The sequence below is a fragment of the Harpegnathos saltator genome, unplaced genomic scaffold (genome assembly GCF_003227715.2).
Source record: "Harpegnathos saltator strain DR-91 unplaced genomic scaffold, Hsal_v8.6 scaffold677, whole genome shotgun sequence".
NCBI lineage: Eukaryota > Metazoa > Arthropoda > Insecta > Hymenoptera > Formicidae > Harpegnathos > Harpegnathos saltator.
Window position 1 is genome coordinate 88,302 of NW_020230512.1, and position 22,215 is coordinate 110,516.

At 36.9% G+C, this 22,215-nt stretch overlaps 1 protein-coding gene across 1 annotated transcript in view; it reads right to left on the reverse strand.

Annotated features, from left to right (window-relative positions):
• Window positions 1-22,215, reverse strand: part of LOC105192086 (receptor-type guanylate cyclase Gyc76C) — a 187,916-nt gene that overhangs the window by 66,523 nt on the left and 99,178 nt on the right. The window contains exon 4 of the mRNA XM_019845515.2: window positions 7,039-7,236. Within this exon, the coding sequence (XP_019701074.2) occupies window positions 7,039-7,236 (198 nt within the window). The remainder of the gene's footprint in view (window positions 1-7,038; window positions 7,237-22,215) is intronic.

A 22,215-nucleotide genomic window follows, 5' to 3' on the forward strand; every position in this document is an offset into this window, starting at 1 on the left:
GCATCTTTCCTTATCGGAATTGGCACACGTTTCGATATACAGGGTGTTTCACAGATGAAAAAGGTGACCAAATTTTATAACAGCGTAATCTACTCGTTCTCTCCAACGGTTGGCATCGAATGCATAAAACCAACCAGTAATCACCCAACCCTGAATTTCCTTCTTCTCAGAGGGTAAAATGCTGGAGAAACATTGGCTCCTTTCGAAATCTTTTCATAAAGTCCAGAAATATTCTGTTCATTCCAACGAATTGCATTAAGAGCACAAAACTCTGTACAAATCCTCGTCAACCTTTATTTTCAACCCTCTTAGAAAGCAACTTGCTGAAGGAACATCGGTTTCTCGAAGAATACATTTTAATAGCTTCGAAATATTTTCTCCTTACCAACGAATGGCATTACGTGTACGAAATCTTTGAAAATTCACCTCAATCCTTATTTCTAACCTTTCTAGGGGACGAAATGCTGATGCGTGATCGGTTTGTAGAAGAATATACTCAGATAGCTCTGAGATATTTTTTTCTCAACGACAATGTCAACGAATGGCATTGAGCGCACGAAAACTTGGAAAATTAACACCCCCTTATTTTTAACCCTTATAAGAAGTCAAATGAAAAATCCAGTCATTGATTTGGAAAGAACATCCGCGAAAACTCTCAGAAACCATTTTATTTCATGAATTTTACCTGATATGAAAGATATAATCAGGTAATAATAAATTTCCTATTAATTTTTCCGACTTCAGGCCGCCATATTGGAACCGTTATATTGGTTTTCTGAAAAGACCACGGTTTAAATGAAAGTACATATCCATAGCTTCAAAATGAGCCCGGGTACAGTTCTTTTTGTTGCTTCAATTTTTGGACAAAGGGAGTGTCAGATTTGACAGAGAATGCCCAATAAATATCTTGTTTAAATAAATCAGCTTTTGAAAAGAAACTCCTCAAAACTAACAAGTAACATTACCCAACTGTCACTGCGTTGACACAAAGTAACTCTGATGGTCATAAAACTTGATATTTTAAGGTTTTTTGGGTCGCTAAATCCGAATATATCAAAATTTTAGAATTCAAAATGGCGGATATCAATTTAAAAAAATCAGCATATTTTTATAAAACTCGATATCCTGAGGTTTTTTGGATTGCTGAATCCGAATATATCAAAATTTCAAAATTGAAAATAGCGGATCCAACGTGGCTGATACCAATTTCGAAAAATCAACATATTTTTATAAAACTCAGTATCCTAATTTTAGAATTTTGATATTATATTCGGATTCAGCGACCTAAAAAACTTTAGAATACCGAGTTTTATGAAAATATGTTGATTTTTTGAAATTGGTGTCCGCCATATTGGATCCACTATTTTGAATTTTAAAATTTTGATATATTCGGATTTAGTGACCCAAGAAACCTTAGAATACAGAGTTACTTTGTATCAACACATTTTTGTCCCACAAGGTACAATTTGCCTCCGACAGTCAAGGGGTTAAAAAGCGTTTCTTCAATGCTTTATAAGAGAGCAAAGTTTCATTCCGATTGGTGAGTAACAGTTGAGTAATATTACTTGTAAGTTGCCACAACTTTTCCCATCGGAACTGACACACGTTTCAGTATACAGGGTGTTTCATACATAAAAAAAATTACGAAATTTTTTATGAGCGTATTCTAGAATAAAAAAAGTCATAAATGTGAGTCCAGAAACGTTCTTTTCCCGAGTGATAAACATTTTTCATTAAGCACATCTCCAGCACATTTCAATCGTATTTCCGAATAATAATTACATCAATAGATAGATTGGCAGAAGAAGACCCATTCCTGCCGATTTGAATCCTTTGGATTTTTATTTATGGGGACGTCTTAAGACTTTCGTTTATGGGACTTTTGTCGCTATTGCGAATATACTCCGAAATTGTATTATCGTTCCATGTGACAAAATACGAAATACTCCGGGAATTTTTGAACGTCTTCGACAAGTCGTGAAACGTCGATGCGAGGCATGCATTGAAATGCGGAAGAAAATCATTTCCAATAATTTCGCATTCTCCACTGGCTATCTAAAATTAAGCTGTCATTTTGAATAAAAATATATGTATGTATATAAATATATTTATATAAACACAGGGGTTTCCGGCAGTCTGGAGATTAAACTCAGCCGTATATACAGGTAAAATTAAAGTTATATAAGCTTAATACGAAGGCCACACCGCGCGCTCGGCAAGGAACATTCTAACCCCCCCCTTCCGTCGCTCATTTCGCGTTGATATATTCTAATTTGTAACCTCAGAATGCCGCTTTGCCTTTCATGCTCAAAACATACTCGTAGACAGATCAGGGAGACGGTATTTGAATGATAATTACAATATATGTACGAAAGTTTTTCTCACAGTTAATTGATACTTAGAAACGTACAAGGATAAATTGCACTTTACACCTGTGTTTACGGCCGTGTGAAATTTCCCGATAAAATATTGCACGTCGAAGGTAAGGGGAACAATGCGACTTTCGCTTTAGTCAGAAGCACAGCTCATACCGCGTGCGCGTAATAAAGTGCGGTGGTCACCGCGATGTGTCACGAGCGTGATTCGTTGTGACAAATCCGTCAAAATCGGCCTTTTCCGCCGCGCGCTCGCGAGATGACAGCAATCGCGCGGCACACGAAGCAGCCTCTGGTTATTAAACTCGTCAGCTTCCTCGCGAATACAATAGATAATGCGTGAGATTCGTTCGCGAAAATAGCACGTGTGCCAATTTCAACAGATACACAACGGTCCCGATTGCGTGCAAGCTGACGCCTCCCGTATTCGCGAAGCCGCGGCTGACGATTCTGCCTCGAAATTCGACTCGCGAATAAAAAATTGTTAGGGTCAATTCGGACATTGTGAGGCTCCGATAAGAATAATATAAGGATTCCTTAAAAAGAGATACCTTACTACTGCTACATCGGGGTCTTATTAGAGATTATTAAAGATACTGTAGTTTTACGAAATAAGGCACCCTTAACCTTTTAAGGACCGAGTCAAATCCATGAAAAGGGCCTGAAGTCCCAACAATTAAAATCCGTCATATTTCGCTGGAAATCTGTACATGAGGCGTTTTAGTGATGCTGAATACGAATTTCATGTTAAATTCCCGAAATTCAAAATAGATCCAATATGGCGGATCGAGCACGATAATTCCCGTATTTTCGTGAAGAATAAATTCATTCAAACTCCACGTTCAGGTTTTCTAAGTGCTGACTGCAAATTATTCGCAAATGGCATCCGAAAACAAGTTCGAAATATATGTAAAAATTGCAAGGTCGCATTATATAAAGATATATGTTTCGATAAGTACCATAAACTGTAGAAAAATAGTGGAAATATTCGATAATTGAACAGGAAAGAAAAAAGACGGTGGAATGAGAAAGAAGATGATAAAAGACGTTGAAGAATGAAAAATAACGAAAAAATTAGGAAAAATGGAAAGAAAATGAAAATGATGAAAAAATGAAAAAAAAATGAAAAAGCACAAAAAATAAAAAACAAAAAAAAAACAAAAAATACGAAAAAAATGGGATGTTAAATCCAATTGTTAACTTCCTCGAACCCACAAAATACTTGTGAGAGATGCATCCTGGGAAGTACATTTTCAACACATGTATTTGTGAATGTCAAGCCTAAGAATTTTTTGCATATAAATTTTATATTCAGTTTTATAATATTATCTCTTAAACTATTCAAGAGACTTACTCTTAGGGTCTTGATAATTAACTTTAATATGATCCTTCAGATTTGGTATGTTTTATTTAAAACAAAAGTTTTAAATATATTTTAAAGATTGAGAATTTTAAACATACGCTTTTTTTTAAACGTGACTTTTTAGATGTTCAATATAAATTTTGGACATAAAATTATTAAATGTATACATTATTGCACAATTATTAAGAAAAATAGTTATTGCATATGCATGTATATATATATATTATATTTATTTTCTTAATTCTTATTTTCTTTGCTCTATCTATTTGCTTAAATTCACATTTTGTGTGTGTGTGTGCGCGTTTCATAGCTTATTTAAGTAAAACGATTTAAAAAAAGAAAAGTTTTCTTATTAAACTACCGACTACAATTCAAACTGCATCAAAAATTAAACGTTTAAACTATACTAAGGATCAAATGCGTATATGCATTTAATATATGTTAATATATGCATTTAATACATGTAATATACTTTTTATATGTTTAAAACATGTTTTCCATGTTTAAAACACGTTTTCCATATGTTAAATATGTTTTTTGCGCTTGTTTAAAGCATATTTAAGACATAAAAAAGTGTTAAACAAAAAAAAAGACGCGATGTTTTGTTTCTTGTTTTAAACATGTTTTTTGCCAACTTTGCGATCCTTGGAATTCACCTAAAAAGTTTCATCCCAATCAGGAAGGTGGACCCATTCGAAAGTACAGTCAAAGCGCGTCCTTTGACGGATGTCCTGATGGACTATCCTCCCGAAATTGGCGAGATCGAGCCGCGGTGCGATTGCGTGCCTCATTGCGTGACGTCGCACGCATATTGTAGCGTACACGCACACACGCACGCACGTACAGACCGTAATTATATTGTCACGCCGCGGGTGTTCAATTTGTCGGGCGCACCTCCGCCGCCACCTCCACTTTCGTTAAGCACCTCCGCTCCTCACGCGGCCGCGCCTCCTCCCGCGGCTCGGCGCGACTCCGACTTCGCCGTCAGTGGCCTACAACCTCGCCGTTCTCACGCCGCCGGAAACTGTCTTCAGCCGGTTTCTCCGCACGAAACCGCCTGATAACGACGCGCCATGAGGTTTCAACAATCTCCTAACTTCGCCGATAATAACATTGATAACTCGCGAGTTAACGCCACGCAGTTTTCCTCCTCGATGTAATTGCGTGCGCGCGAGCAAACGGCAGCGAAGGAGAAAGAGAGACAGAGACAGATACAGAGAGAGAGAGAGAGAGAGAGAGAGAGAGAGAGAGAGAGAGAGAGAAAGAGAGAGAGAGCCTGAACGCGCGTAAGAACACTCAACGATTAAAAAGCGTAACAATCAGCGATGTGGCCCGAACAAAGCTGATCGATGAATAATTGTTACTGCGGCCGGTTCTTCGCACGAAGAAAGTGCCTTAGAAGTGTGTCTGTCGTTACAATTGAGCGAATCCTTAAAGTTCCCTCGAGGGACAAATCATCCGACAGGGTATTTTAACATCGTTATAATATTTGAATCTCTTTCATTCTCTACTTCTTTCGAGAGACAGAGGGGGTTACAATCGCACCGAGTATTCTGATGATGGTCAAATGGTTAAGCTTTCAAGTCTATAACATACTTAAATACAGGGTTGAGAAAGTTACTTTGTAAAAGTATCTAATTACAGTTATAGTTATTTCACTGAAAAAGTAACTAGTTACAAATTACTGATCTTCAAAAATAATATGTTACAATTATTTGAGAATAGTTGTTTGGAAAATAACGAGTCTTTACTTTTCAATTTTTCTTTTTTATAATAATTGTGTTATTATTTTCAATTTCATAATTGCGTAAATTCCTTCAATTTTATATAAAAGTAGTTTGTTGATTATTATATTTCTCGTATTGTATATAATTTTTATAAATTAGATTTATTAATTTACATAATTAAAGCAATTCATACTTATTTTTTAAGACTATTAATAACAATTATAAGAAAGTGAATGAATTTAACGAGGATAATAAATACTAAAAATACTAAAAGTAATCTTAATATCAAAAATTAGATTTTTTCATTAAAAAATATATTGATATTTTATAAATAAAGACTTACACTCATGTTTTTTTAAATTTGCAATTGCAGTTCTACTTGCATGAATAATTCTTTTGTCAGTGCATATTTTGCAGAGAAATACTCAATCGTTCTCATTTTCAAATTTTTGCTCGAATATTTCTACATATGCTGGCCATGGCATTTTACAATCCTCCTCCGAAGATTGAGATGTTTTATTCATTGCTTGAATTTTTTATATAATTGAAACCATGCAGCGTACTTCACGCTGAACGCAGGTTATGTCAACAAATAAGAACTGGCGACGCGCGATGGAAAAAATCTAATAAACGTACAATTTTTTTGAAAGAAATACAAGTTGCGTTCGGAAACTATCAGCACTAATACTAACAGACTAAGCGTCGTTTTATCCTTGTTTTATATCTAATGAACGATAAAGATAGATGACGCAATAGCGCGTTTTCCAAATGCAGCCAGAATAATATATTTATTGGATATCAAGCATCGCACGTCGCGTTATCCTGCTAGACTGCTAGAAACTTAAGTTTGAAATATATAATATATAAATAATAAATAAATAATATATAAAGTAACTATTAAATTAGTTACTATCAAACAAATTATTGTCAAACAAATGTAATTAAGTTACAGTTACAAACGGGAAAAACGGATCAAAGTTAAGTTATAGTTACCAAAAAAATATATAACTGTAACTGTAACTTCGTTGCAGGAAGTATAACGAGTTACTTCCCAACTCTGCTGAAATACACATAAAATGTGAAAAGAGTCACAGGAGTTTATAATTTAACGACAACATGTCCGAAAGCTGAAAGTAAAACGCGCAGCGTCATAGCGTCGAGATAATGCGCTCACGCGTAGCTCCGCTATCGCGATACCGTGTGTATCGTGCTCTCATACGCGCTATTAATAATCACGATTACAATAGCGCGTTTATAAACGAGAGGGACGCGGGTTCATTGACGACGCACGCGCGCGCCGTGGAGCCTCGAATCGGCGTGCGAGCACTCCGCGGAAGGCAGTCGTGAGAGAGAGAGAGAGAGAGAGAGAGAGAGAGAGAGAGAGAGAGAGAGAGAGAGAGACAGACAGACAGAGAGAGAGAGAGAGAGAGAGAGAGAGACAGACAGACAGAGAGAGAGAGAGAGAGAGAGAGAGAGAGAGAGAGAGAGAGAGAGAGAGAGAGAGAGAGAGAGAGAGAGAGAGAGAACCCCCGGGAGTCCCCGGGGAAATAGTCGAAATTTGCAGCTCACTTACGTAACTGATCATAGGTATGTTGCGGGACTGAGCGACTATGGCCTCGACGTAGCAAGAGCCTTCCGGTCCGAAGAAGGCCACGACCCCGTCACAGATCATGTCGATCATTGCCCTGGTGGCTTCGACGGTTTCTCCCCTCGTGTCGTTCCATCGCATCAGCAACGTCACGTTCGGCAGAATGTTCGGATCGCTGTTGATCTGAAACAACGAGACGGCCATTCGTTAACGTGCCGCGCCAAGATCGAAGCTTCTACACGCAGACGATTGCGTTGTTCATCTCGCGCACGTGTTTTCGCACACGCGTAATTTGTGCTGAAACTGGAAGCAGCGTGCACGGCGACCGGAGCGGTCAGAACGACGGGTCTCTGCAAAGCGCATAAATAATGTAAAAGGGACGGAAATGATCATCTATTTTTCCTAGTCTCATTTTCAACGTCAGTTAATAATGTAACATGTGTTGGACACTTGACATTTATTTTAAACATTTTACTTAGCATATGAGAGCAATTTTCCTACATTCAGTTATGTAATGGTAAAATTCTTTACTATGAGGTTGGTAGAATTAGTAACGTCAAGTTTCTTTTGGACACTTAAAGGTTGCGGAACATATATCGTATAGATGTACTATATAGATAGATATACAGAGTGTAAAAGTATGTAAAAAGTATACGGCGAAATATCTCGAAAACTCGAAGCATTTGAGAAAAAAATGTATCAGACAAAAGTTCTATGGTTTCGAGGAGGACATGAAACAACTGTATCATTTTATTTACAGATGGCGCCACTTTTGAAATATTCATTGGTCATTACTTTTCTTAAACGGAAATCCCAATTTTTTGTTATGTCACCAATTAACTTCAACAACTTTTGTCTGAAATATTTTTATATTTATTTAATATTTTTTGAAATATTTAAGGAAAATTTGATAACTTTTTCAACATTCAACTTACGATAGCTCACTAACTATTTGTCGGAAGAAAAAAATGGTACTAAACTTTTCTTACTCTATTTGGTCTCAAGAAAATATTATGCCCTGAAGAATACAATAGCGTCCTTTGTTAATTTGATGATTTTGAAATTTCCAAATTTTAATAAGTCAACAAAAGTTAGGGCACTATTGTAATAATATATTCTTGAGACCAAATAGAGTAAAAAAAATCTAGTACTATTTTTTCTTCTGACAAACAGCGGAATATCGTAAGTTAAATATTGAAAAAGTTACCAATTAATATTAAATATCTCAAAAAATATCAGACAAATAAAAAAATGTTTCACACAAAAGTTGTTAAAACTAATTAGTAGAAAAGGATGATATAACAAAATATTGAAGTTTCCATTTGAAAAAAGGTAACGATCAATGAATATCTCGAAAGTGGCGCTATCTGTAAACAAAATGATATAGTTTTTTGTTTTATGTCCCTCTTGAAACCATACAACTTTTGTCTAAAACGGTCCCTGGTATATTTCATATTTTTCGAGATTTTTACCTAGCTTATTTAAAATAGGACACTCTGTATATAGAGTATCCGAGATCCTTTGGAAACGAAAAATTGTGAAGATTAGTTAGATCAAACTGAAAGGGAAAGTCACGTACCAATTTGCAAAAATCGCAATAGTTATTAAATTTTAATGATTGAAAATGACCACATATAGAAGGCTTTTTTTATCGATAACTTGAGAATAGTTATTTACAAAAATGGTAAAAGACTCCTTTGTTTAGAATGATCTAATTTACAGTTATGTGACAGCTATTGTGTCTAGCGACAGATATGAATATATTGAACTTTGAATCCTAAATCTTGAACCTATCTAGAGGTTTTCTTTTTAATTGATAATTTGAAAATTTACATACTTATTTGCAAAGTGGTAAGAAACTTTTTTGTTCAGAATGACCTAATCTACAATTACATGACGGCTATTGTGTCGAGCAATAGATATGAATATATTGAACATTGAACTCTAAATCTTAAACCTGTGGCTAGGCATAATAAGAATCATATAATTAGGTTAGATTAGGTCATCCTGAATAAAAAAAAGCCTCTAGATATGATCCTTTTCAATCATTATTAACTTCATACCTATTGCGATTTTTGCAAGAGAATATTTGACTTTTCTTCTCAATTTGATCCGATTAATCGTCACAATTTTTCGTTTCCAAAAGATCCCGGACATCTTGTATATATATGGAAAAAATGTATATACGCTGACTTTTGCTTGCTTCTGTTTCATTGCTGTCGCTTTTGTTCGCGCTTTCTCTTAGCGCAAGTCGCGATAAAATTAGTGATATACTGTGAAGAATCTGGCTTGTTTTGTTCTTTACGAGAATAGCTCCACTGAGTAACCTAATCCCAATAACATGCACCGTCGTTTCTCTCTAATTTCTCTCTAATTTTCTCAACAATTTATAGACCGACCGCTTTGGACTGTTTTAATAGGTTTAATGTTAATTAGATGATAGTTATGTGAAACAAAGAGAAGAGAGAGAGAGAGAGAGAGAGAGAGAGAGAGAGAGAGTCTATTTCTCAGATATATCTGATAAACAGCTGGATGTCTCTTAGTCTTTCTTTTGATGCCCCCGATATGAAAGCCGATCGTTCGATCCAACAGTTATCGTCGCTGGTAGTTGATTCGCGTTACTATAGTATTCGCGATGTGATGTTCGCGTGTCCGACAAGCAGAAAAAAGATCGCGCCTTGATTCTATACGGCGCTTAATGAAGCAGTTATCGAGCGATAAGCCTTTATTGCGCGATAAAAGTCCTGGTCGCTCGCGATTACACGATAAAAGTCTATCGCGGCCGATTCTCTTCACCGGCAAGAAGAGGTTTATCGAGCGCGCGTTACAATAACCGCGCGATGGAAGAAGAGGACAAACAAAGGGAGAGGGCGGGGGAGGCGAGGAGGGACTCACCACGATGCACACGTGTTCCCCGTAATGGCCGGGCACGGCGTATTACCGGCTGGTATTCCGTTTTATTCTCCCGATGCGCATTCCTACGGGCTCACCCGATATATCCGGCTCGTGTCTACATCATTCGCCTGGTCATTATGCAAATCTGAATTCCAGCAAACAATACTTTTCCAAATAGAGAGAGGGGAGAGACATAGACAGAGAGAGAGAGAGAGAGAGAGAGAGAGAGAGAGAGAGAGAGAGAGAGAGAGAGACAGAGAGAGAGAGAGAAGGGGGGAGGCAGGAAAAGAGAGAGAGAGAGAGAGAGAGAGAGAGAGAGAGAGAGAGAGAGAGAGAGAGAGAGAGAGAGAGAGAGAGAGAGAGAGAGAGAGAGAGAGAGAGAGAGAGAGAGAGAGAGTTACTTAGACGGCGCGGCAATTTACATGCTTGGCAATGCGCGAGCTGAAATTATAACTGTCGGCGCTGTTGAAAAGTTCGCACGTGCAATAAATCCTTTTGCGGGCCGCCGTTGTCGGGGCTGCATTGTGCGCACCACGCAGCGCGCCTAGACCAGACTTACGTCGAAGGAGCTCTGGCTCCTCGCACACAGTCGGCGAATAAATATATTCGAAGTATGCGGCGCGCGCGCGAGCAGCATGGACAGGCCGGGCGGCAGATCGCGTATATACATGACGGCGTATGAAAGTTACCGATTAACGTAAACAGAACTATCCGCGCTCTGAAGAAAGCTTCCGCTTCATTCGCCGTAAATGTAAAAACACTCGCACCGGCGCGGCGCACTGTGGGATGTTTGGCCTGAAAAATTGGCCAAAAGTCAAAAAATTTTCTTAAAATCATTCCTACTACTCTAATTCTAGTTTACCTGACAAAACTTAATTTTACCTGATTTTTATTATTTACTTATATTTATAAAATATTTCACCATGTAATTTCATTTTAAATAATTTTCACTATAATCTTAAAAACCTATAATACCTAAAATTATTTATATTTTACATTCCATCTACATCGAGGTTTGTAAATAGAGGAACGGGACAAGGTAAGGTCCCCTCACGGCCGGCATTTTCGAGCCAGAGAATCTGTATTGGTGGTGTTGTGTACATGTTATAGTTTAGTTGTGTGAGTGAACAGAGTAATCAGTAAAACATAGTTCAAGATGTAATCAGAAGTAATCAAAACATAGTTTAAACACATTCCAAAATACTAGTGAGAATGTTCAGAAGAAAAACAATTACAATGCCGGCTTATAGTGCAAAATATTGCAAAAAACGAAAATAATGTTTGACATGACGGAATGTAGTTATTCAGCTGAGCCACTGTCGCCGCCATTTTCGAGCCAAACCGTGTGAAGTGGATGAGAGGATCTTACCTTGTCCCGTTCCTCTATTTACGGACCTTGCTCTACATGGATGACTATCTTAGACAGTTGAATATCTATGGAATAATGGGCCGCTATGCTTTTGTTCGTTCGCGATAACATGAAGTTATCGCGAACGAACTTTATAACATACGATCTTCAATTAGAATTTCAAGGTTAGGTCTTAGAAGTGGCAGCGCAATTTTTTCGTTATAAATTGTTTCGAGAAAGATATGAGGAAATGCTTTAGACTATATTTATTATAATTTTTAGACTATATTTATTACAATTGACTATATTTATTACAATTGAATTGTTATTCACGTGCGATTTTGAAAATAGATTCAATAATGTATCTTTTTGCGTTCTCGATATCAAACTCGAAAGATTTAATTGTACTTCAGGATCTATTCTTCTTACGTTTTTTGGATGAAATGAAAGAGTAATCTCCCCGGATAAAATATCAGAAAGAATTAGCTGCGGAAAACCGCGAATGTAGTTTTAGTAATTACTTTTGTGTCCCTAAACGTAAATTAGATTTTGTCTAAAGGTTATTTAAACATGAAGTTTCCTTATGTTTCCTTTTGTAATATGGACATAATCAACAGACTTCTACTAAGTTCTGACCCGTTATTAACAAATATGAGACCTGTACCAAGAAAGGAATCCAAGAAAGAACCATTTTAAAGGAAATATTGGGTATATTTCTTCTCACTGACACATCAAGAAGAGAAGATATTTCAATAGATGAAAATGATGTTGATTCTGAGGATGGAATACGCTCATTAGATGAAGAAATTTGGAGTTTGTCTAGTTGAATACTTATTGCTGTGAAATATTATGCTTTCTTAATTATTAAAATACTTGTACATATATATTTGCACTTTATTTCAAGAAAAACTTATACGAAATCTTTATAATGATCATACATATAATTATGTAGCACATTTTAAACTGAAATTCGTCAAAAAATAATTTTGGCCAACTTTTTGGTATAATAATATTCCATCAAATAGTAAATATAAATAGTCGTATAAAGTCCACAGAAATAGAACTAATTAAAATACAACTATTCCTTAAGGTTTTATTAACATCGGACACCGTGCAAAAAGAGTATGTCGTACTGAAGTATTTTAATATTTTTACTGCTTTCAGAACGATCATGTTTAACTTACAAGGTAAAGCTATATAGGTTATATATACGGTAAAAACTAATTTCTTTCATAATATTTAGACATTTCTGTTTGTAAAACATGGTAAATATACTCCCGAATATAATATTTCATTTTTGGCTTTTTGTCTGGGCCAAGCGAGATTTTCTCCCACTGTGCGGCGATGCGGTCTCGGGGAAGAACTCGACGGATTTACGGTTTTCTTGGAGGAAAATAATTTGGCAACGGCACGTGGACGATATACAAGGTGTATAAAACAAGAATTCAGAACGTCAAGGGCAGATAATATTCACGTACGAAATGTAAAAAAAAATCCTAATAAACATGGGTCGGAAAATTAATATTGTCGAAGTTATGAACAACTTTTTTCTTCTATTTTGTGACTACTATTTGCTCTTCAAGTTCTGATCCTCTTTTTAAATACTCTGTATAATCGTAGAAAAAATATAGAAATCATATCGAAAAGTGTCCTCTTAGAAGCTAATTCGGCCAAATTGATTGGCTTCGCGCACAGCGTGACGTTCTTGAAATATATAGAGTTCCGGCAGTTTCCGGGACAGAGCTGTGATTTACGCTGATTCGGGAATGGCGTAATATTAATTCCCCAATTCGCAGCGAAATACTCAACGTCATTCGGCTCGGTCAATTCGGGACAAATGCCACGCTGTGTGGTCGCGTTTCTACGCACGAGGAAATTCGCGCGTCAATTATCGCACCGTTGCTTCTCACGAATTGAAACTAGACGTGCTATCCAATATGGCGGCTTATGATTTTGGCTACTTTTCGTCGGTTTTTCATGAAAATTGGTATACAGGGGTTTTTCGGGTCGCTGATTACGAATTCGCCATCAGATTTCGACGATTCTTTTTCGAAATGGCGGGCTCAATATGGCGGTTCACAATGTTGACGGTGTTTCATCTGTTTTTCATGAAAATTAATGTACAGAATTTTCTTGGGTCGGAATGTTGAAGAATTTCGGAGTTTCTCATCTGTTTTTTTGTAAGAACAGATATACAGAGCTTTTTCAGATCGCTGATTATTTGTAGGTCATCAGATTTTTGAAATTTGCCTTCAAAATGGAAAATTCAAAATGATGGGTGTATTCTTTTGAGATTTTATATTTTTCACATTTTTTTGATAATGATATATAGAACATAAAATTTTTCATGAAAGAAACCGAATTTTTTGTGAAAAAAGCACTATTTCTTATACTTTATTTATTTATATAACAAAATTAACTAACAATAAAAAAAATTACACCCTACCAAATATTACTAAGACTCTTACTGAAGTAAAATTACAAAAAGAAAGTAATGCACTATTTGGTTCGAAAAATTAAAAAATGACTTCGAGATAGGTGGTCGATATATCGATCATCATGCCGCAAAAGGATAATGCACGTTCCGAACGTTACATACTGTCGTACGAGTTTCCCCGCGCAAATTTATCCATGATGTTTCATCATATACTAACAGACGTAGTAAAAATCGTGTTAATACCATCTTAAAAACAAAGTTTCCTAAAGAGCATTTTCGACATGCGTCGTTTTTGTTTTTTAATCAGAAGAAAACGGCGGCTGAAAGTCATAGAATTCTGATACGAGGGCAGTCTGAAAACTTCTCGGTCTGACACATAGATGGCATTAGAAACTGTCAAAATATAATTGTTTTGGAAAGTGGCATCCCTGATATAAACCCATGTAAAATTTTATTTCGATCTGTCAAGTCATTCGAGTAGTAGCACCAATTTAATATTGACATGTCATTGTTTTCTTTTAAATGGAAAAACATTGAATATCGTGAAGTGATTAAATTCTTTGTTTTGGATGTTGGTTTAACACCAACAGAAATTCATCCGAAATTGTTAAAGTATATAAGGATGCATCACCTTCACTTTTCACTGTGAAAAAACGGGCTGCTCTTTTTAAATCTGGTCGTACAAGCCTCGAGGATGATCCACGCAAAGGTCGTCCAAAAACTGCTACAACACCACAAAACATTCAACAAGTCCATGATATGATGTGTTAGATGATCGACGAGTGAAAATGCGTGAAATAGTTGAGGCCCATAGGCATCTCAAAAGAACGAATTGGAAATATTTTGCATGAATAATTACATATGAAAAAGCTTTGTGCAAGATGGATGCCGCATTTGCTAACAATTGATCAAAAACGCATTCGAATGCGTATTTCTCAAGCGTGTTTGGATCGTTTTAAGTAAAAATAAAATGGATTTCAAGCGTCGTTTCATAACTATTGATGAAACTTGGATCCACCACTATACACCAGAACGAAAAGAACAGTCGAAACAATGGATTGAAGCCGGTGAAAGTGCACCAAAGAAGACAAAGACGGTTCCATCAGCAGGAAAGGTTATGGCAACAGTTTTTTGGGATTACAAAGTTTTTTGTTGATCGATTATCTCCAGAAAGGTAAAACAATTAACTCTGAATATTATTGTAACCTTTTGGATCTATTGGATGCAAAAATTCGTAAGACCTGCTTTAAAGAAGAAAAGAATCGTTTTCCATCAAGACGATGCACGTGTTCACACCAGTGTTTTGACAATGACAAAATTCAACAAATTAAAATACGAATTGCTTGAACATCCAGCGTATTCACCAGATTTGGCTCCCTCTGACTATTATCCGTTTCTAAACTTGAAAAAACTCCTGGCTGGAAAGCATTTACATCAAATAACGAAGCTATTGCAGCCGTGGATGGATATTTTGCAGACCTTCCGGAATCACACTTTAATAATAGTATTGAATTGTTGGAAAAACGTTGGAATAAATATATTGAAGTTTCAGGAGATTATATTGAAAAATAAAACATTTCATGGCAAAAAAAATTTTCTTTCATTGTTAAGTCGAGAAATTTTCAGACTGCCTATGTAGAAACTTATGGTGATGTTGCTTCATTAATTAAAACATTTTTGTGAATTTTGGTTCAGATAATTCAAAAGTGATAATTTCAATGTTAACGACAGATCATTCGAGATAAGCAAAAAAACCTGAAATTGCAGATTTACAAGCATTATTGGATGAAAATCCAGCACAATTCACTTCAAAACTTGCTAGATCATTGATGAAATGTTGATCGTACAACAGTCACTAAACGTTTGCATGATATGGGAAAGATCCACAAAGGAAAATGGCTTCCACATCAATTATCGGAAAATGCCATTGCGAACCGGTTGAACATTTGGAATTCGTTGATCGCCAGACAGAAGTGAAGAGTTTTTGTAGAGAATTGTTATTGAGGATGAAAAATGGATCTATTTCGATAATCCCAAACGAAAAAATCGTGGGTTGATCCAGGCCAATCAGCACATCCACTTCGAGGCGCAATATTCACGGTTCAAAGCTGTATTGTGTATTTTGTAGGATCAAGAAGGTGTTGTATACTATAAACTGTTAAATCTAAATGGAATTGTCACCGCTGATCGTCATCGACAACAATTATATAAATTGAAGCGAGCACTGGACCAAAAACGACCATCAATTGCGAATAAACAACGCAAAGTGACCTTCCTTCTTCGCGACAATGCTCGACTTCATGTTACATTATCAGTGAAGCAAACACTATTAAAGCTGGAATGGGAAATCTTATCGCACCTCGCGTATTCTCCAGATATTGCTCCATCCAATTAAATCTACTTGTTCCGGTCGATGCAACATGCTTTAGAACAGAGGTTCCCGACAACCCATGCAACCGAGGATGCTCGCACCCCTTGGGGGCGCGAAAAAATATTCTTGGGGATGCGACGAAAAGTGATTGTAATTAATAATGATTAAGACGAATTCTGGAATAATCCGATATTTTTACCATCAAATTAACCCATTTGCATCCGCAAGCGGAATAATCCGCACATAATGATCATTATGTATCATTAGCCGCTGAATATTCCGCGACCCATATGTTCACTTATTACCAACCGCGGAATAATATGTTCACAACGACGTTCACTTTTCGCCAATGATATGCGTTAATGCACGGTGGTACAAGCCGACTGTCAGTTGAATATCTCCGACTTCTAAAGTTAGTTATGTATTTAGAGCTGTGATGCAAATGGGTTAAAAAAAGAATCTCATTAAAATTATATATTTTTTACGTATCTATACGTACATATTCATTACGTATCACTATACGAAGCTTAATACCATAGATAATAAATGTATACTAAAATGATAGTTAATTTCTATAAAACAATACTATGTAATAATAAATTATTATAAATTAACTTCTTACCTTAAAACCCTGACAACTAATTTTTACCATAAAATATACGAACAATTCTTTTTTGTAAGGGGTGCGAAGGTTGATTAATAAAGTTTTACGGGTGCGAAATGCAAAAAAAGGTTGGGAAACCATGCTCTAGAGGATACATACTTTCATAATTTCGAATAAATGCGAGAATTTGTTGAAAATTGGATCAACTCCAAAGAAGAATCTTTTTATCGTCGCGGAATCCATCTCTTGCCGGAAAGATGGGAAGAAGTTGTAGAAAACGAAGGAAAATATTTTGATTACGATATTCGTTCATTATCTTGTTTAAGTAAATTAATTTTTGAGAAAAAACTCGCAAAACTAAATCACACTCCTAATATTAAGTGACTGAAAAAGTTCGTGCGTTTTTGTCCGAGTTCGATGCAATGACTTGTCGAATCTCGTTGAGACTTATTTACGCGTGTTACATGGTATAGATTTGCGTGAGTTAATTGGCAAACTTTGGTCTCTTGGTTTGTGATTATTCACCCGTTAAAAGTGTCTGTCGAATCGAGCATGTTTGCTTTATGAATTTAAAAACTCGGGTGAAATCTGTAGAAGCATGTCGTAAGATACGTGTCACATTTAGAGATGTGCTAAAAAACGAACTGCACAGAAGTAGCTTACAAGACTTTTTCTAGCAATAAATTACTTGAAGATGCATTACGTTCAGGGAGGTCCTCTGTTATTGATAACACAGAATTATTTATTCATACATCAATTATAACATTTCTTTTTAATTTCTGCCCTTGTTTAATTTTTGATATGCAAAAATGTAAGAAGAGTCTTTTGATTATCTAACAGATGGAAAATCCGTTCGTAATATCATGCGATTATCTCATCAGTAAGATCAGTTTCTTCACGCGTGCGCTCCGTGCAAATTTCTCTATGCGGCGCAAACGGATGAATATTAGCGCTGAATACGGAGGAAGAATCTCGCAGCTTCATCATAGTCATTCAACGGCGGAATTAAACACTGGCCAGACGGATATCTTCAGCGAATATAATGTAATCTTCATACAGGCTGATTAATCGCACGCAAAAATCAGTCTCAGGTTTCTCGCCATCGCGCGCGCAAAAACTCGCGACGACCGACACCCGGCGCGACGAAAGTGCCGTTGACAATGAAAGTATGCGTTCGCAGTGCGGTTTCCGTGCGTTCGAGTTCGTCGACTAGGTGTGTACGCGTGCACGTCGGCTGCGTTCCGAAATGCACCGGCAGTACTGACAGTACTGTTTTCGCGTTCCGACATAAGGTGTTTACGTTAAACTGAATACAAGTGAATACGAGTGAGTACGAGTTAGTTCCACTAGGGACGAATAATGTATGAACATAAGTATCTAGTAAATTCATGATTCATGACCATTCAGTAGTACCTTCCGATAAACCCTGAGTTGAATTAGGCATGAATAGAACGATGTACGATAATTCCTGTCCATTGTGTTAGGTAATAATTTTATATAACTATCATATTAAAAAAAAAAAAAAAATCATTTATCAAGTATTAAGTACCTTACCCATTTGCTTACATTAAGGCTATGTAAAAGTTTCTATCGTTTTCAAGGCAATGTTTTTTTTCTTATTAATATCATTATAAATGACATAGTATCTTTAATCAAAATATTTTCCGGCATTATCTACTACTTTTTACCATCTCTCAAGCAAAAGGTGAATACCACAATAAAAGAAGTCTTTACTCTTAGAATCAATAAAGTTATCGTTATGAATTGTTGTACTTTCTCAACATAGCGAAATCGCGTATCAGAAAGATTATGTTGCATAGAACAAAATAAGTGAAAATCCGATGGGGCAATATCCGGAGAATATGCCGGATGTAAGACTTCCCATTGCAATTTCATTAAAGCTTCCTGAGTCGTCGATGCAATATAGGGCCTGGCATGGTCGTGCAGGAGAATCATTCTGTTTCGCTCTGTCGCAAAATATGGCCATTTCTCGATCAATTGTTCATTCAACTGCCTCAATTGTCGACTGTACACAGGAGGACCTTATGACCATGGATATTTCGTTTTGGCTTTGTAACGTAGGAGGTCCCCCCGGATTTATCTACGATCTTTTACGATTGGGATTGTCATAATAAGTCCATTTTTCGTCTGCGGTCACAATTCCGTACAAAAGACTTGTGTTCATGTCTGTTGAGCAGCGAAAGGCAAATGGTGACTCGGCTGGCAATAGCGTTCTCGGATAATTCACGAGGAACCCGTTTTCCTTCCTTCAAAACTTTCCTCATCTTATGCAAGCGTCGGATTACAGTAGCTAACCAGATTCTGGTTAACATGTAACCTTTCCGCAAGTTCTACACTCGATTGAGTCGAATCTTCTTGCAATAACGTTTTCCAAGTCATCTGAACTTATCTTTTACGGTCGCCTGGCACGCTTCTTGCTTTCAAGTCAAGATCGCCACTTTTAAAGCGCCGAAACCACTCACAACATATCAGTTCCCTCACCATAAGTTTCGCAAATGATTCTGGTTGAAATGGTTCTGGTTGCTTCGGCAACTGCGCTGATAAAGTAAAAAAAGCATGCATTGACGAATATGCGTCTCATCAACTTCCATCTTCGTACAAATGAAAAATGTTTATGTCAATAAATATGACTTATTATGCGTGTTTCTATGCATTTACAAATATCCTTTTCACGTGATTTGTGTGAAATAATAGCAGGTGTTCCAAATTATCGATGCACTTCCAAAGGTCTCCACAGGACATTGTTTACCGATCAGACTGAAATTAACGCTTTTGGACTGCTTAAGCCAAAATGCACATATATTGTACAATATAACATTGCCGTCGAGAATGGAATAAATCGATCCGCATGCACTATTTTTTCCTTGTTAGAATTCGTAAAGAATAGAATGTCGGATGTGCACCTTCTGTTGCCATTTTTGACTCTACTGAACTGAATACTTTTAAAGGTTATGTTGGGCCTTGCGCCATTCTAAATGTCACTTTTAATAGCTATATGTCAACATAACCGCAAATGAGCGGCAAAGTCAATTGATTTTAAAATTAATTTCTTAAAAGCTTAAAAAAATCGAGATTATCCATTTGTACACTACTATTTGTTATAATATGATGGTCACAGTAGCAGTACTGTGAGTAATGACAACACTATTTCGGGACGCAGCCGCCGACGCACTATCACCACCACACCGACGACCACACACGAGCGTCGCGTCACCACGCGAACGCAAAAATTCGCGCAGCTTCGCTCGTCGGAGAACCGTTAAAGCGGTTTCGAAGGAGCGTTATAAAAAATCATTACCCTTCCCGTTGGATGCCGCGCATTCTTGTTTTTGCACCTGCCAAGCGCCTGCGCAAGCGCCGCGTTCAAGCGCGATAATCAAAAGTTCATCGCGTGATTTACGCATCGACGTTGGCCGGATACACGTGAGCACGGTCGACACGTGAATTCCGGATGTCGATTCCGGGGAGCGATCGTCGATCTGACATTTTTGGAAACTGCAACGATAACTGCGCGAACTATCTCGCTTGTTATCGAGCGAACGCGCCTGTGTGTCTCTTCAACCGCGCGATGTAATTAACATCGATGGTATCTCGCGTATCACCGGCGAGTTCCCACCGCGGTTGTGGTTTCATACGCAACTCGATATTCTGCGCTATTTAAATATAAAGTTCTTTATATAGATACTCGCCGAAGCCCGCAGAAATGTCTGTAAACTTGGCAATGTTCATTGGAGGGTTCAACGACCAAGTTTGCGTAGTTTGCGCGAATTAGCGTAAAGATATTATGAGCTACGCAAATTCGATCGCTGCGCTTACGCACGCAGAAAAATATTCCGCAATAACTCGAAATTTTCTGTTTCTGTCATGAGTTTCGCTTCAGTAACAGAAAATTCGGTTTCTCTCTCGTGAACTGAAGAATCGTCCACATCAACAACTGCTTTCGATTGGAAACATTAAAATTTGCCGTCTTGGAAACATATTAAGTCTGTGCATAAGTTCCTGGGGTTATGTTTGGATGGCGCTGTAATTTGAATGCGCAAACTTTTCAACTAGGTTATGTTTCACATTAGTGCTGTTGATTAATCTGAATTCGAGTTTACATGTAACAGTTCGTATTTGTTTACTTAAACACATTTTTAATTTAATTGAAAATGGAGATCGAAAAGGTGCACATTCGACATTGCGTGCTGCATTATTTTCATTGTGGAAAAAGTGTCACCGGAATAAGCATAATTATTATTTGCGAAACCTGTAGTGAGCATATTATATCTAAAAGTGCCAGTCCTGATTCCAAAGGTTTCAAAGTGGAAATTACGATGTTAATGATAAATCTCGCTCTGGACGACTTCAAGAGATGAAAGACGAAGATTTGAAAGATCTCTGCTCGCCGAAGATGCAGCTTAATCATCTGCGGAGCTTGCGAAACAGCTTGCCGTTAATCATACAAGAGTACTTCGACGCTTACATGCATTGGGAAAGATCCAGAAGGAAAGGAAGTGGGTCCCACATCAACTATTGGAACAAGCTATTGGCAACCGGTTCAACACCTGCTTTTCCCTGCTTGCTCGACAAAAAAAAATAATTTTTTTATGGAAAATAGTAACTGGAGATGAGAAATGGATTTATTATAATAATCCTAAAAGGAATTATTAGATCCAGGGCAACCTTCTACTTCCACACCAAAGCGCAATATTCACACTCATAAGATTCTCCTCTATATTTATTAGGACCAGAAGCGGGTGGGGTCTATCACGAACTGCTCAAACCTGCTGAAACGATTACTGCAGAGCGCTGCAGTCGCCGATTGTTCCGATTGAACGAAGAAATTCAGGAAAAGGGCCGTGGATAGGAAAGGAAAATCGAAAAGTCATCTTGCTCCACGACAATGGTTGACCACATGTTGCTTCCGCGATTAAGGACATACTAATAGTGGGATCTGAGCGATAAGTTCTACCACATCCGGCGTATAGTCCAGATCTTACCCTTTCATATCTTTACCTATTTCGGTCAATGCAGAACCATCTCTCCGGTATGCGATTTAGAAATAAAATTGAGATGCGGAAATGGGTCAACGAATTCATCTCATCGAAAGATGCGTCATTTTTTAATCGAGGAATCCATGCCTAAAAGATAGCCCAAAATTGTAGCAAGTGAAGGAAAATATTTTGACCCAACCGGTAGGGGAGACCGGGAATACTTGATATATTTAAAATTATTGCAAAATGACAAACGGTAAAATTGCATAAAAATATAGTAATTTTGCAAAAACTTTGCGATCAGATTGTAATAAGTTATTTCAGACTAACAATATGTATTTTCAGAAACAAAAAACATTTCTAATTTTTAATAGTCAAAAGTAAAGTAAATCAGATATATATATTATGTTATATTAATAAATCTGGTCATTATATTATGATTGCAACAGTTTATTTAGAATCTTTATTTTTAAAATAATAATTTTTAGTTATTTTGACGGCTTGAAATAT